Genomic DNA, 12,812 nt, shown 5'->3' with positions numbered 1-12,812 from the left:
GGGCGGCAGAGAGCGAGCGCGCGGGCGACAGAGAGCGAGCGCGCGGCAGAGAGAGAGCGAGCGGGCGGCAGAGAGAGAGCGAGCGGGCGGCAGAGAGCGAGCGGGCGGCAGAGAGAGCGAGCGGGCGGCAGAGAGAGAGCGAGCGGGCGGCAGAGAGCGAGCGCGCGGGCGACAGAGAGCGAGCGCGCGGCAGAGAGAGAGCGAGCGGGCGGCAGAGAGAGAGCGAGCGGGCGGCAGAGAGAGAGCGAGCGGGCGGCAGAGAGCGAGCGCGCGGGCGACAGAGAGCGAGCGCGCGGCAGAGAGAGAGCGAGCGGGCGGCAGAGAGAGAGCGAGCGGGCGGCAGAGAGCGAGCGCGCAGCAGAGAGCGAGCGCGCGGGCGGCAGAGAGAGCGAGTGGGCGGCAGAGAGAGCGAGCGGCAGAGAGAGAGCGAGCGCGCAGCAGAGAGCGAGCGAGCGCGCGGCAGAGAGCGAGCGAGTGGGCGGCAGAGAGAGCGAGCGCGCAGCAGAGAGCGAGCGAGTGGGCGGCAGAGAGAGCGAGCGCGCGGCAGAGAGAGCGAGTGGGCGGCAGAGAGAGCGAGCGCGCAGCAGAGAGCGAGCGAGTGGGCGGCAGAGAGAGCGAGCGCGCAGCAGAGAGCGAGCGCGCGGCAGAGAGAGCGAGCGCGCAGCAGAGAGCAAGCGAGCGGGCGGCAGAGAGAGCGAGCGCGCAGCAGAGAGCGAGCGCGCGGGCGGCAGGGAGAGCGAGCGCGCGGCAGAGAGAGCGAGCGCGAGGCAGAGAGAGCGAGCGCGAGGCAGAGAGAGCGAGCGCGCAGCAGGGAGCGAGCGAGCGGGCGGCAGAGAGAGCGAACGCGCGGCAGAGAGAGCGAGCGCGAGGCAGAGAGAGCGAGCGCGCAGCAGAGAGCGAGCGAGCGGGCGGCAGAGAGAGCGAGCGCGCGGCAGAGAGAGCGAGCGCGCGGCAGAGAGAGAGCGAGCGCGAGGCAGAGAGAGCGATCGCGCGGCAGAGAGTGAGCGAGCGAGCGGCAGAGAGAGAGCGAGCGCGCGGCAGAGAGAGCGAGCGCGCGGCAGAGAGCGAACGAGCGGGCGGCAGAGAGAGCGATCGCGCGGCAGAGAGAGCGATCGCGCGGCAGAGAGAGAGCGAGCGCGAGGCAGAGAGAGCGATCGCGCGGCAGAGAGAGAGCGAGCGCGAGGCAGAGAGTGAGCGAGCGAGCGGCAGAGAGAGAGCGAGCGCGCGGCAGAGAGCGAGCGTGCGGGCGGCAGAGAGCGAGCGAGTGGGCGGCAGAGAGCGAGCGCGCGGCAGAGTGCGAGCGAGCGGCAGAGAGAGAGCGAGCGCGCGGCAGAGAGCGAGCGAGCGGCAGAGAGAGAGAGCGATCGCGCGGCAGAGAGTGAGCGAGCGAGCGGCAGAGAGAGAGCGAGCGCGCGGCAGAGAGCGAGCGTGCGGGAGGCAGAGAGCGAGCGAGTGGGCGGCAGAGAGCGAGCGCGCGGCAGAGTGCGAGCGAGCGGCAGAGAGAGAGCGAGCGCGCGGCAGAGAGAGCGAGCGAGCGGCAGAGAGAGAGCGAGCGAGCGGCAGAGAGCGAGCGAGCGCGCGCGCGGCAGAGAGCGAGCGAGCGGCAGAGAGCGAGCGGCAGAGAGAGAGCGAGCGAGCGAGTGGCAGAGAGAGAGCGAGCGAGCGCGCGGCAGAGAGAGAGCGCGCGGCAGAGAGTGAGCGCGCGCGGCAGAGAGAGCACGAGCGAGCGCGCGGCAGAGAGAGAGGGCGCGCTCGCGGCAGAGAACGAGCGAGAGAGCGCGCGGCAGAGAGAGAGAGAGAACGCGTGGCAGAGTGCGAGCAAGCGGCAGAGAGCGAGAGAGCGGCACAGAGAGTGTGGATGAGAGAGAGTGTGGATAAGATGGAATCAAGGGATATGGGGATAGTGCTGGCAAGTGGAGTTGAGGTCGAAGATCAGCCATGATCATATTGACTGGCGGAGTAGGATCAAGGTGCCAAATGGCCTATTGCTACTTCTAATTCTTATGTTCTTATGTAGAGAGAGGACGCGAGTGCGGATTAGAGAGAGAGAGAGAGAGAAAGAAAGAAAGGAGTGAAAACAGGGTAACAAAAACAAGAACGAGGGAGCGAACGAGAGAAAGAGAAAACGAGAGAGAGAGTAGGAAAGAGAATTTAAACAGGAGAATTAGCAGCTGTATGTGACTGGATGTTAAGGAAAACAATCACAGCTCTGTATAAGCAGAGCTCACATTTTGGGGGGAAGCCAAATATCTTATCCTAAATACTGCAGTCTGTGTTTTTTTGTTTTGTTCTTTTTTCCAGCACCTCACTGAGAGCAGGATATAAATATTTAACAGAGGCTAGCTTTAGCTGTAAGTGCAATTCTCCGACAAAATCCAATCGAGAATAATACAAGAGATTCTGAAAAATGAGTACAATTGCAGAGGATTTGAGACAATTTACTATGCATGCTGTCTATTGTTTTTTTAATTACTGTTTTTTCTGGTTTCTCATCCGTTCAAATCCCTCCATGGCCCCGTCCCTCCCTATCTCTGTAACCGCCTCCAGCCCTACAACTCTCCGAAATCTCTGCACTCCTCCAATTCTGGCCTTTGCACATCTCCAATTCTAATCGCTCCACCATTGGCGGCCGTGCCTTCAGCTGCCTGGGCCCCAAGCTCTGGAATTCCCTCACTAAACCTTTCCACTCTAAATCTCTCTCTCTTCCTTTAAGATGCTACTTATAAACCTACCTCTTTGACCGAGCTTTTGGTCACCTGCCTCAACATCTCCTTCTGTGGCTCAGTGTCAAATTTTATTTAATAGCACTCCTGTGAAGCGCCTTGGGACGTTTTACTGCGTTAAAGGCGCCATATAAATGTAAGTTGTTGTTGTTATTGTTGAAGATACGGACTTCATAAAGAGTGAGTCACACGAGTTCACAAGGTTCACAACCTGAAACATGTTTAAGATGAGGAGCGCTATCCTGTCATTTCACTTTAACCTTCATCTTCACGATCATTTTGTTCCTTCAATGAGTAACTCAAATTAATAGCAACAACAACCTGTATTTATATAGCACCTTTAACGTAGTGAAACGTCCCAAGGTGCTTCACAGGAGTATTATGCGTTAAAAATTGACACTGAGCCGCATAAGTAGAAATTAGCGCAGGTGACCAAAAGTTTGGTCAAAGAGGTAAGTTTTAAGGAGCGTCTTTAAGGAGGAAAGTGAGGTGGAGAGGCGGAGAGGTTTAGGCAGCGAGTTCCAGAGCTTGGGGCCCAGGCAACAGAAGGTAAGGCCACCAATGGTTGAGCGATTATAATCAGGGATGCTCAGGAGGGCAGAATTAGAGGAGTGCAGACATCTCAGGGGGTTGTGGGGCTGAAGGAGATTACAGAGATGGGGGGAGGGGGACGAGGCCATGGAGGGCTTTGAAAATAAGGATGAGAATTTTGAAATTGAGGCGTTGCTTAACCGAAAGCCAATGTACGTCAGCGAGCACAGGGGTGATGGGTGAGCAGGACTTGGTGCGAGTTAGGACATGGGCAGCCGAGTTTTGGATCACCTCTGGTTTACGTAGGGTAGAATGTGGGAGGCCAGCCAGGAGTGCGTTGGAATAGTCAAGTCTAGAGGTAACAAAGGCATGGATGAGGGCTTCAACAGCGGATGAGCTGAGGCAAGGGCGGAGATGGGCGATGTTACGGTGGTGGAAATAGGTGGTCTTCATTATGCTGCGGATATGTGGTCAAAAGCTCATTTCAGGGTCAAATATGACACCAAGGTTGCGAACAGTCTGGTTCAGCAGCGCATTGAGCGTGTGGCAAACCAGTCCCACCCACCCTTTCCTTCAACCACTGTGTGTCCCACCTGTGACAGAGACTGTAATTCCCGTATTGGTCTGTTCAGTCACCTGAGAACTCACTTTTAGAGTGGAAGCAAGTCTTCCTCGATTTCGAGGGACTGCCTATGATGATGATATCCATGAGGAAAGTGGGGGGGGGGGGGGGGGCTGTGGGGAAATATGCGGGACTAATCGGGCAGCTCTTTCAAAGAGCTGGCACGGGCACGATAGGCCGAAGGGTATCCTTCTGTAAGGTATCATTTTATGATCTTGGATGGAAATGGAGGGGTGTCCGGACGACAACCGGTACAGATCAGGCGTCAATAATGGCCGGTTACTGGAACCCGTGCCCCGCCAAGCAGCCGATGTCAGCGGGAGAGGCGGAGCGGAGAAAATTTGGAGAGAAAAATATAATGGAGAAGAAAAGATCAGGGTGTGTGGCGTCAAACGACAGGGAACGTTTCTTGCGGCTCGGCTCAGCACAGACCCTTTTTGAGACCGATGGCCAGTGACTATCTCTCAATTCGAGTTCGGTGCCTCGAGACGGGCCAGCCGACACGATAGACTGGATCAGCCAGCGAGGTGCAGGAAGCCAGAAATTCTAATCGCTTCATTTACTGGGATGGCAGCGGCTTACCATTTTCCGACCAATGTACGCCCAGCCACGCTTGACGCTCTGCTTAAAGGTTTGCCTGTTCATGTTATCTGTGGGGAGGACAAAAAAATTTAATTCAAGGGAGAAATCGAACACGGGTTGGATGAGCTTTCCTGAAAAGACAAGCGTTTCCGAGAGAAAGCATTTGGCCAAACGTATTGTTTCCGTTCATGTGGAGAAAAAGCCAGAACAGCTGCGATTCGTTCTACCGCGGTACCGTCCCAGCTACCATGGTGGGATCTCCAGATCATTAGTCCAGGCCTCTGCGATTATTAGTCCAGTAACATAACCACTATGCTACCATTCCCAATAGGTCAGGAGTCTGATAGAATACTTTCCACTTGCCTGGATAGTTTCTTGGTCACCATTACTGATATTAGCTTTTTATTCCAGATTTATTTAATGAAAAGAATTTAAATTCCCCAAATTGTGCCGTGGTGGGATTTGAACTCACATCTCCGATTACTCCAGGTCTCTGGATTACATAACCACTATGCCACCACTCCCTTGTATCTGTAGGCTGCTGGTCCCAAGCCTCTATTGGCATCTCCCTTCGACCTGCACCTGTCTGCAGCTCAACACCTCCCCACAGCAGGGCAGCTGATGCTGGAACCCAATGGCTTTCTCCACCCCTCCTGGCCTTGCTCCCTGATGTGTTGTAACATCATGCTATGAATCCCCATCTTCCAGTCACACTTTACTAGAAGGATTTTCTGATTAGCTTGCACATTTTGGGTGCTGTATGTTGAGTGTATTGCAGATTTACATGCCTTTTTCTGGAGTGACCTCCGAGACTGAATTAGCCTTTATGTTCATCTTGTCATGAAAACCTTCCTTTCCACTGGATAAGTACCTGAAGGAAAACAAATTGCAGGGCTATAGGGGAAGAGTGGGGGCGTGGGAGTAGCTGAAGTGCCTTTGCAGAGAGCCGGCAGGGGCTCGATGGGCTGAATAGCCTTCTTCCGTGCTGCACCATTCTATGATATCAAGACTTTGCGCTCCATCTTTTACTCTCCCACCCTCCGTCCAATCTGTGGACCTCCTTACCTCCATTACTCTTCCCAATTCTCCTCAAACTATCAAAACCCAAGCTGGAGGTCTCCTAACCACTACTTTCCGATCTACCTCAACTCCTCTCTAACTTTTCTTCAATGTCAAAGATGTCCTACGCCCTACTCCTGGGTTACTCAATAGTAAAAAAAAGATCAGGCAGGATTCAGGAGATTTTATTTCAGTGCATTGGGCCAATGCTTCTTCATCAAGGCTTCATTAACCCGTTACACACGTCAGGATCCGATTTCCTCTGGCTGCTATTTTTGCAGCACGAGTTAAAGCATTTGTGTTCATTTGTAGTTTGCCCATTGCAACACAGTTATTAACTTGACTGCATTAACTAGTGCACCAAAATTAGCGTGAGGAAATGAATCGCTTTGCAACACAACATACCATATAAACACAGTATTAGCTTGAACCGTGAGACCCACGGGGAACTGCAACTTTGAGCCCCCTATTTATAAGATGGAAGAGTCTAGGCTGAGAAAAAAAGCCATCTGCTCTGTCAAGCCAGTTTCTTTCCACAGACCATGTGCCATTCCGTCTATCGGGCGCTCTGCCAATTCACTCACCCAAAAGGCTGTAAATGCTGGATGAATTGAAATGGGCAAGACTGGGATCGATCGGTTTTTGTTGGGTAAGGGCAACAAGATGACATGGAGCAAAGGCAAGTGTAATGTAATGTATTTGCTTCATGGGTTCTTTGCTTAAGAATTCATAGCAACACATTGCTATTAAGAACTGGTTGGTTTATTAACACAGGTTTAACACTCATACTACACATTACCAGTTCATCCACTAGACTCACAACTGCATACCTCATTGTGGATGACCTAGACCCAACTGGCTGGGGTTTTATTGAGCCTTGTGACCATCACATGACTGGCTAAGCCAATCATAATGCAACAGGTCTACAACTATTTTAAGTCGAACAATAATCAAGTGCCCCCTGATTAAAGGGGGGCACTAAAACCGACAAACTTAAACAAATTAAACTTTAGACAGTAAACCTGAATCAAATTAAATTTTGATTGCCAGGGGTGATGATGCACTCCAGTCCCTCTGGGGCCCACCTCTCATGGAAGGCCGCGAGCGTACCAGTGGACACCGCGTGCTCCATCTCCAGGGACACCCTGGCTCAACTATAACTGCGGAAGAGAGGCAGCAGTCGGGCTGAATGACCCCCCTCGGACGCCCGCTGCCTGGACCTGTTAATGGCCCCCTTGGCCATGCCCAGGAGCAGTCCTACGAGGAGGCCTTCCGACCTGCCCGCTCCCCTCCGCACAGTTTAAAACTGTCACTCGGAGATTGAGGGACATAGTAGCTGAAATGTATTCGGTGCACAGAGTTATTAGGAGTATGAAACAACAGAGAGTTATACAGTAAATGCAAGTCTTTATTTTTCTTCATTTCAAAATATCAAATGTCGCAAGAGTGCACAACCAGGGAGAAATGAAAGACTTGCATTTATATAGCGCCTTTCACGACCACAGGATGTCTTGAAGAACTTTACAGCCAATGAAGTACTTTTGGAGTGTAGTCACTGTTGTAATGTGAGAAACGCAGCAGCCAATTTACGCACAGCAAGCTCCTACACAAACAGCAATGTGATAATGACCAGATAATCTGGTTTTTTTTGTTATGTTGATTGAGGGATAAATATTGGCCAGGACACCAGGGATAACTTCCCTGCTCTTCTTTAAAATAGTGCCATGGGATCTTTTACGTCTGCCTGAGAGAGCAGACGGGGCCTCGATTAAACGTCTCATCTGAAAAACGGCACCTCTGACAATGCAGCACTCCCTCAGCACTGCACTGGAGTGTCAGCCTAGATTTATGTGCTCAAATCTCTCGAGTGGGACTTGAACCTACAATCTTCTGAGAAGTGCAGAGCGACGACTTTACCCCAGCGGTTGCTTGAAGTGGAGAAGGTCTTTTTAGAAACTGTGAGCTTTGAGTCCCACTCTGCGAAGTGTCAAATCTGGGCAACGTTGAGCAGATTGATGTCCAGCAGATGCTGCATCATCTGCAAGTAAGGGAGGGATTGGGAAAGAGAAAAGAAAAACACTTTGGTAGGAAAAATAGAAAAACAGAGTATTTTTTAAATGGTGAGATTGGGAAATGTTGGAAATGAGGAGGGACCTGGGTGTCCTTGTACATGAATCACTGAAAATTAACATGCAGGTACAGCAAGCAATGAAGCAAGCAAATAGTACGTTTGTCTTTATTACAAGAGGATTTGAGTATAAGAGTAAAAATGTGTTACTGCAATTATATCATATCATCAAAGAGCAGTCCCTCGAAACGAGGATTACTTGCTTCCATGCCCGAAAGGGATGCGTTCACAGATGTTTCAATGAAGGACCTAATATTCCAGGTCCCGAACTATATCCTGAAGGGTGGAAGATGCCTGTGCGTGGATCTTTTAACGTGGGGTGGCCGTTGCACACCAGCCACCACACGGGCTTGACACAGAGCTAGGTCTTGGTCCAGTGGCAAGGGTTAACCAAGACGACTGGAGACCAGCTCTGCTGCACGGGCCTAGTGCGCACACATATCACAGTGTGGGCTGGTCGGTGCTGCCCCTGGGCCCTCGCCTCTTCTGCTCCCGAACTCACGCCTCGCCGCTCCTGTTGTATCTGCCCATGCTCCAATCACCGACCTGGACCTTGATGACGTCCCTCTTCGCTGCCGTGGCCCTCCTGCACCAGCTCACGCCGTACCTTGCCGTGGGCGCTGCCCATGGCCGCCGCTCGCCGCTCCTTTTCTGGCCCCGACCTGTCACTGATGCAATTATATAGGGCACTGGTGAAGCCACACCTGGAATATTGTGTAGCGTTTTGGTCTCTTTACCTGAGGAAGGGTATACTTGCCATCGAGGGAGTGCAACGAAGGTTCACCAGACTGATTCCTGGGATGGGAGGGGGATTGTACTATGAGGAGAGATTGAGTAGACTAGGTCTATATTCTCTAGAGATCTCATTGCAACATACAAAATTCTTACAGGGTAGATGCAGGGAGGATGTTTCCTCTGGCTGGGGAGTCTAGAACCAGGGGTCACAGTCTCAGAATAAGGGGTTGGCCATCTGAGATGAGGAGAAATTTCTTCACTCAGAGAGTGGTGAATCTTTAGAATTCTCTACCCCAGAGGGCTGTGGAGGCTCAGTCATTGAGTATATTCAAGACGGAGATCGATGGATTTTTGGATATTAAGAGGATCAAGGGATATGGGGATAATACAGGAAAGTGGAGTTAAGAGAGAAGATCAGCCATGATCTCATTGAATGACGGAGCAGGCTCGAGAGGCCGAATGTCCTACTCCTGCTCCTATTTCTTATGTTCTTTTGTTCTTAGAATTGGAGGGAACAGTCACACATTAGCAGTTCTTAGCGTCTTACTGGCAGTGACCTGGGAGAAGACTATCCACCGGTGCAGGGCACTGGGCAAAGTAGGTGGAGAATAGAATACAGTTAGTAGAGAGTAGAATAGATTATGAAAAAATGAGCAGAATGGGTATTAAAAACTTGATGGTTAACGGTGTTTGAATTTGGAGTAAAGATACAGATCAGCCATGATCTAATTGAATGGCAGAACAGGCTCGACGGGCTGAATGGCCTGCTCCTGCTCCTATGTTTTGAGTACAGAATTTCAGATCATGGTTTGGGAGAGACTTGTAAAGTGTTCGTGAGGGTTTGCTGCCGCTAATCAGTTGCTACCGACTCTCCTTGCAACTTTACATAGATTTGACAGCACAGAAACCGGCCATTCAGCCCAACGGGTCCATGCTGGTGTTTTATGCTCCACACGAGTCTCCTTCTACCCTACTTCATCGAACCCGATCAGCATATCCTTCTATTCCTGTGATAAAACTATTTAAGACATACAAAGAGGATGATTTTGAGGGCGGGGAGAAGAGGAAGAAGGGGAGAAATGACAAATGAGTGCCGATTGATAAACCTCCTTCACCTTACCTGTCGAGGCTTCATAGATCCAGCTTGCTGCCCACAGAATGGCCAGGGACAACACCAGAGTGTAAAGGCACAGCTCCGCCTTGGGTAAGGCAGTCTTAAGACCCATGTCTGCAGATCACCAGCTCCAGGAGAGGAAGACCAGAACTGGAGGCAGGAAAGAAAGAGAAATAATCACAGATTAGAGCAGGATTGAAAGCAAAACAAACCATGATGAGCGACGGTTTTGGTTAAATATACCTTGCAGTTAGAAATTACACTGGCAATAATAGCGAACAAATGCTTAGCGCGTTGTTTTGGGATTTCTCTGCCTGCTAAATTAATGGTGGATTTAAGCCATTTAAAATAAACAGGCTGACACCTATGTTTAAACAGTGATGGACATCTGAATTTATTAAATATCTGTTGATTAATATTATCAAGAATCATTACTCGGCTTGTACCTTTAATTGACAAGTGTCGTGTTCATATGAACACACACACACACACACACACACACACACACACAGGAAAAATGCCTAGCACCTGTGCAGTTTGCAGTATCCAAAGTTACTGAGTTCAGTCTCCAACCAGAGGCAGGGCCCATTTAAATCTCGTGCTGTTGACTCCCCTGAAAGCAGTCAACAAAACATCTACCCGCTTTTAGTGTGTATCCCAGCAGCTTTTCCCAGTGGCACCTTTAAAGGAACGTCAAGTGCAGGCTTTGCGGTACAACGGTGCCAACTGGAGTGATCTCAGGCAGGAATCTGCGACCTCAGGCTAGCATTCCGTCAACTAGTCAAGACATCCAGACTACCATCTCGGCTCAGAATCAAGGCAGGATCCTATTTCGCACTGCCGAGTATCACGTCGCAGCCAAGCAACTTAACTCCTTGGCTTTGGTCCACAGTCTTGTCTTACTGAAAGACGCACTTCGGTAATTACCAAAAAGCAATAATGCGTCTGCAGACGGGGGGGCGGGGAACGATCAAAAAAGGATGAAGAACCCTAACTCCACACACCGTGCCGAAGTGATTAAGATGCGAGATGGCCAGTGGGACAATCTGACAGCAGCTCCAAGCCATGTCATCCTCAGATAAGGTCAAAGAATTGGTCGGAGATCATCAAATGTGCTACCCATACCGGGCCTAACTCCAGTATGCCCCCTCCTGAAGAATAGAGTCACTTATCATGACTGTGGACATGGAGAGATCTTGAACAGTATATGTGCTGAAGATGCCCCAATCAGCCAAATCAAAGAAGGAGGTTAAACATTTGCTTCAAAAGCTTGATCCCAGGTACTCAACATCAGAATTCAGAATTAGACTCTACTCATTGGAATTCAGAAGAATGAGAGGTGATCTTATAGAAACGTATAAGATTATGAGAGGGCTTGACAAGGTGGATGCAGAGAGGATGTTTCCACTGATAGGGGAGACGAGAACTAGGGGGCATAACCTTAGAATAAGGGGCCGCCCATTTAAAACTGAGTTGAGGAGGAATTTCTTCTCTCAGAGGGTTGAAATTCGCTGCCTCAGAGAGCTGTGGAAGCTGGGTCATTGAATAAATTTAAGACAAAGATAGACAGTGTCTTCACCGATAAGGGAATAAGGTGTTGTGGAGAGCGGGCAGGGAAGTGGACCTGAGTCCATGATCGGATCAGCCATGATCGTATTAAATGGTGCAGCAGGCTCGAGGGGCCATATGACCTACTCCTGCTCCTATTTCTTATGTTCTAGAATAATTAGCTATTTCCCTGGCCGGTTTACTTCAGCTGTCCCCATTAACTGGCATTGTCGCAAACACAATACCTGCCCAGAAGACCAGACTGTCAGACCAATAACTCCTGACCAGTTGCAATGTTGCCAATTCAATTTGTGTTCATCGAAAAATCATTGTGAATAAGCAGCTGCTGCGATATCTCCGTCTCAACCTGTCGTCCAGTCACCGATATAGCCTCAGAACAAAGAGGTCATCGTCTCAATCCTATGCTCCGGAAACCAAGTCATTCTCTTGATGCCCAGCACCAAATGACGGCAGCACCTTCAAACGTCCCTGGGGCCGGCAGTAAGAAGCTGACCTTTGGTGACAGAGATGCTGAAGGGAACATTTCACCAGAACTCTCAAACAAATATCAAGTCATGGTAAATGGCCTCTCATTGTTTTTATATTGTCACAAGATGTGTCATTGGCCCAACCAGCTCTACAAGAGTCTACAGTCATTTTTGAGTTTTTTTTGCGTTCAATTAAAAAAATATACACTTTAGATAGGGTAAATGTGATTGCTACCCGCATCTTTAAAAAGGGGCTCCTCGTCTTTACAATGAGAAATGGCTGACACACAAAGCTGATTTCAATGAGAGTTGGCGAGCCTTCCTTAGTGGTGCCATTGCCTCTACTCAGAATAATTAGCTCAAAGATTACTTGGTGACTGGGCAGTGTTAGTGTTAATGTAGGAGGGTCTTCAGATCGGGTTAAGGGGCAAAGTCATTGACGGCTGACCCATCAAGGAAGAATTTGGTATTGCCCACTTTGAGGCGGTATCGCCACCGGGGCGCTACCTTCAGCACCAGGCGAAGTCTACCGCCTCAAAGTGTGATATTCAGTTGTATCGCTCCAAGAGGGGAGCGGAGCACTAAGGGACACGTTCCACAATCCTCCTCGGGCGCTAACAGAGCGATAGCGCAGGAGGCCTACTCAATTTTTGGCGCTGGGATGCTGCCGCTGAAGTTCACGGCAGACACTGACAGCGCGGCGCTCGGGCAGGAGGTGCTTAGCGCCCAACGTGTGGTGCTAACCAACCTAATTTCTAGTCCGCAATGTTTCAACTTTGCCACCTTTGACTTTTACGATTAAAAAGCATCGCAGCTCAACTTTAACTCAGTTAAATTAGCTCAGGAAGTTGAACCCGTTGAGGCACATGCAAGAATCACGTTGCTTACTATGGCATCCCATTAGGAAGTCTACACCAGCCAGTTTCATTCAAAAATCATGCCGACTGCACACGAAATGCATTCTAAAAGGGCCTATGTTAAAACAATAAAGATTGAATCAGCCCACAACACTCATGTTGTACTGCTAGTTTAGTTTCTTGATATGGCTTACTGCTTCGGTGCATCTTATCACTTGTAAATAAACCTACTAATTACAGGCACAACATAATGGTCTGAAGCATGGTATTTACATATTGGAATTACAACATGGAAACAGGCCATTTGGCCCAACCAGTCCATGTTGGTGTTTATCATCCATACCAGCAGTAGTCCTAACCCCATGTGCCCTTTATCCCACTTTCCTGCAATCACCTATCTCACCTACTCTTACATGGTTTCTGCT

At 50.2% G+C, this 12,812-nt stretch overlaps 1 protein-coding gene across 1 annotated transcript in view; it reads right to left on the bottom strand.

Moving 5' to 3' along the window:
* Window positions 1-10,099, bottom strand: part of LOC139264021 (protein-cysteine N-palmitoyltransferase HHAT-like protein) — a 69,629-nt gene extending 59,530 nt beyond the window's left edge. The window contains exons 1-3 of the mRNA XM_070880124.1: window positions 10,023-10,099; window positions 9,501-9,644; window positions 4,459-4,526 (exon numbers count right to left, since the gene is read on the bottom strand). Of these exons, the coding sequence (XP_070736225.1) occupies window positions 4,459-4,526; window positions 9,501-9,606 (174 nt within the window). The 5' untranslated portion in view covers window positions 9,607-9,644; window positions 10,023-10,099. The remainder of the gene's footprint in view (window positions 1-4,458; window positions 4,527-9,500; window positions 9,645-10,022) is intronic.
* Between the last annotated feature and the right edge of the window lie 2,713 nt (window positions 10,100-12,812).

This window comes from Pristiophorus japonicus, chromosome 5 (genome assembly GCF_044704955.1).
Source record: "Pristiophorus japonicus isolate sPriJap1 chromosome 5, sPriJap1.hap1, whole genome shotgun sequence".
NCBI lineage: Eukaryota > Metazoa > Chordata > Chondrichthyes > Pristiophoridae > Pristiophorus > Pristiophorus japonicus.
This window is presented reverse-complemented; position numbering and strand designations above follow the sequence as displayed.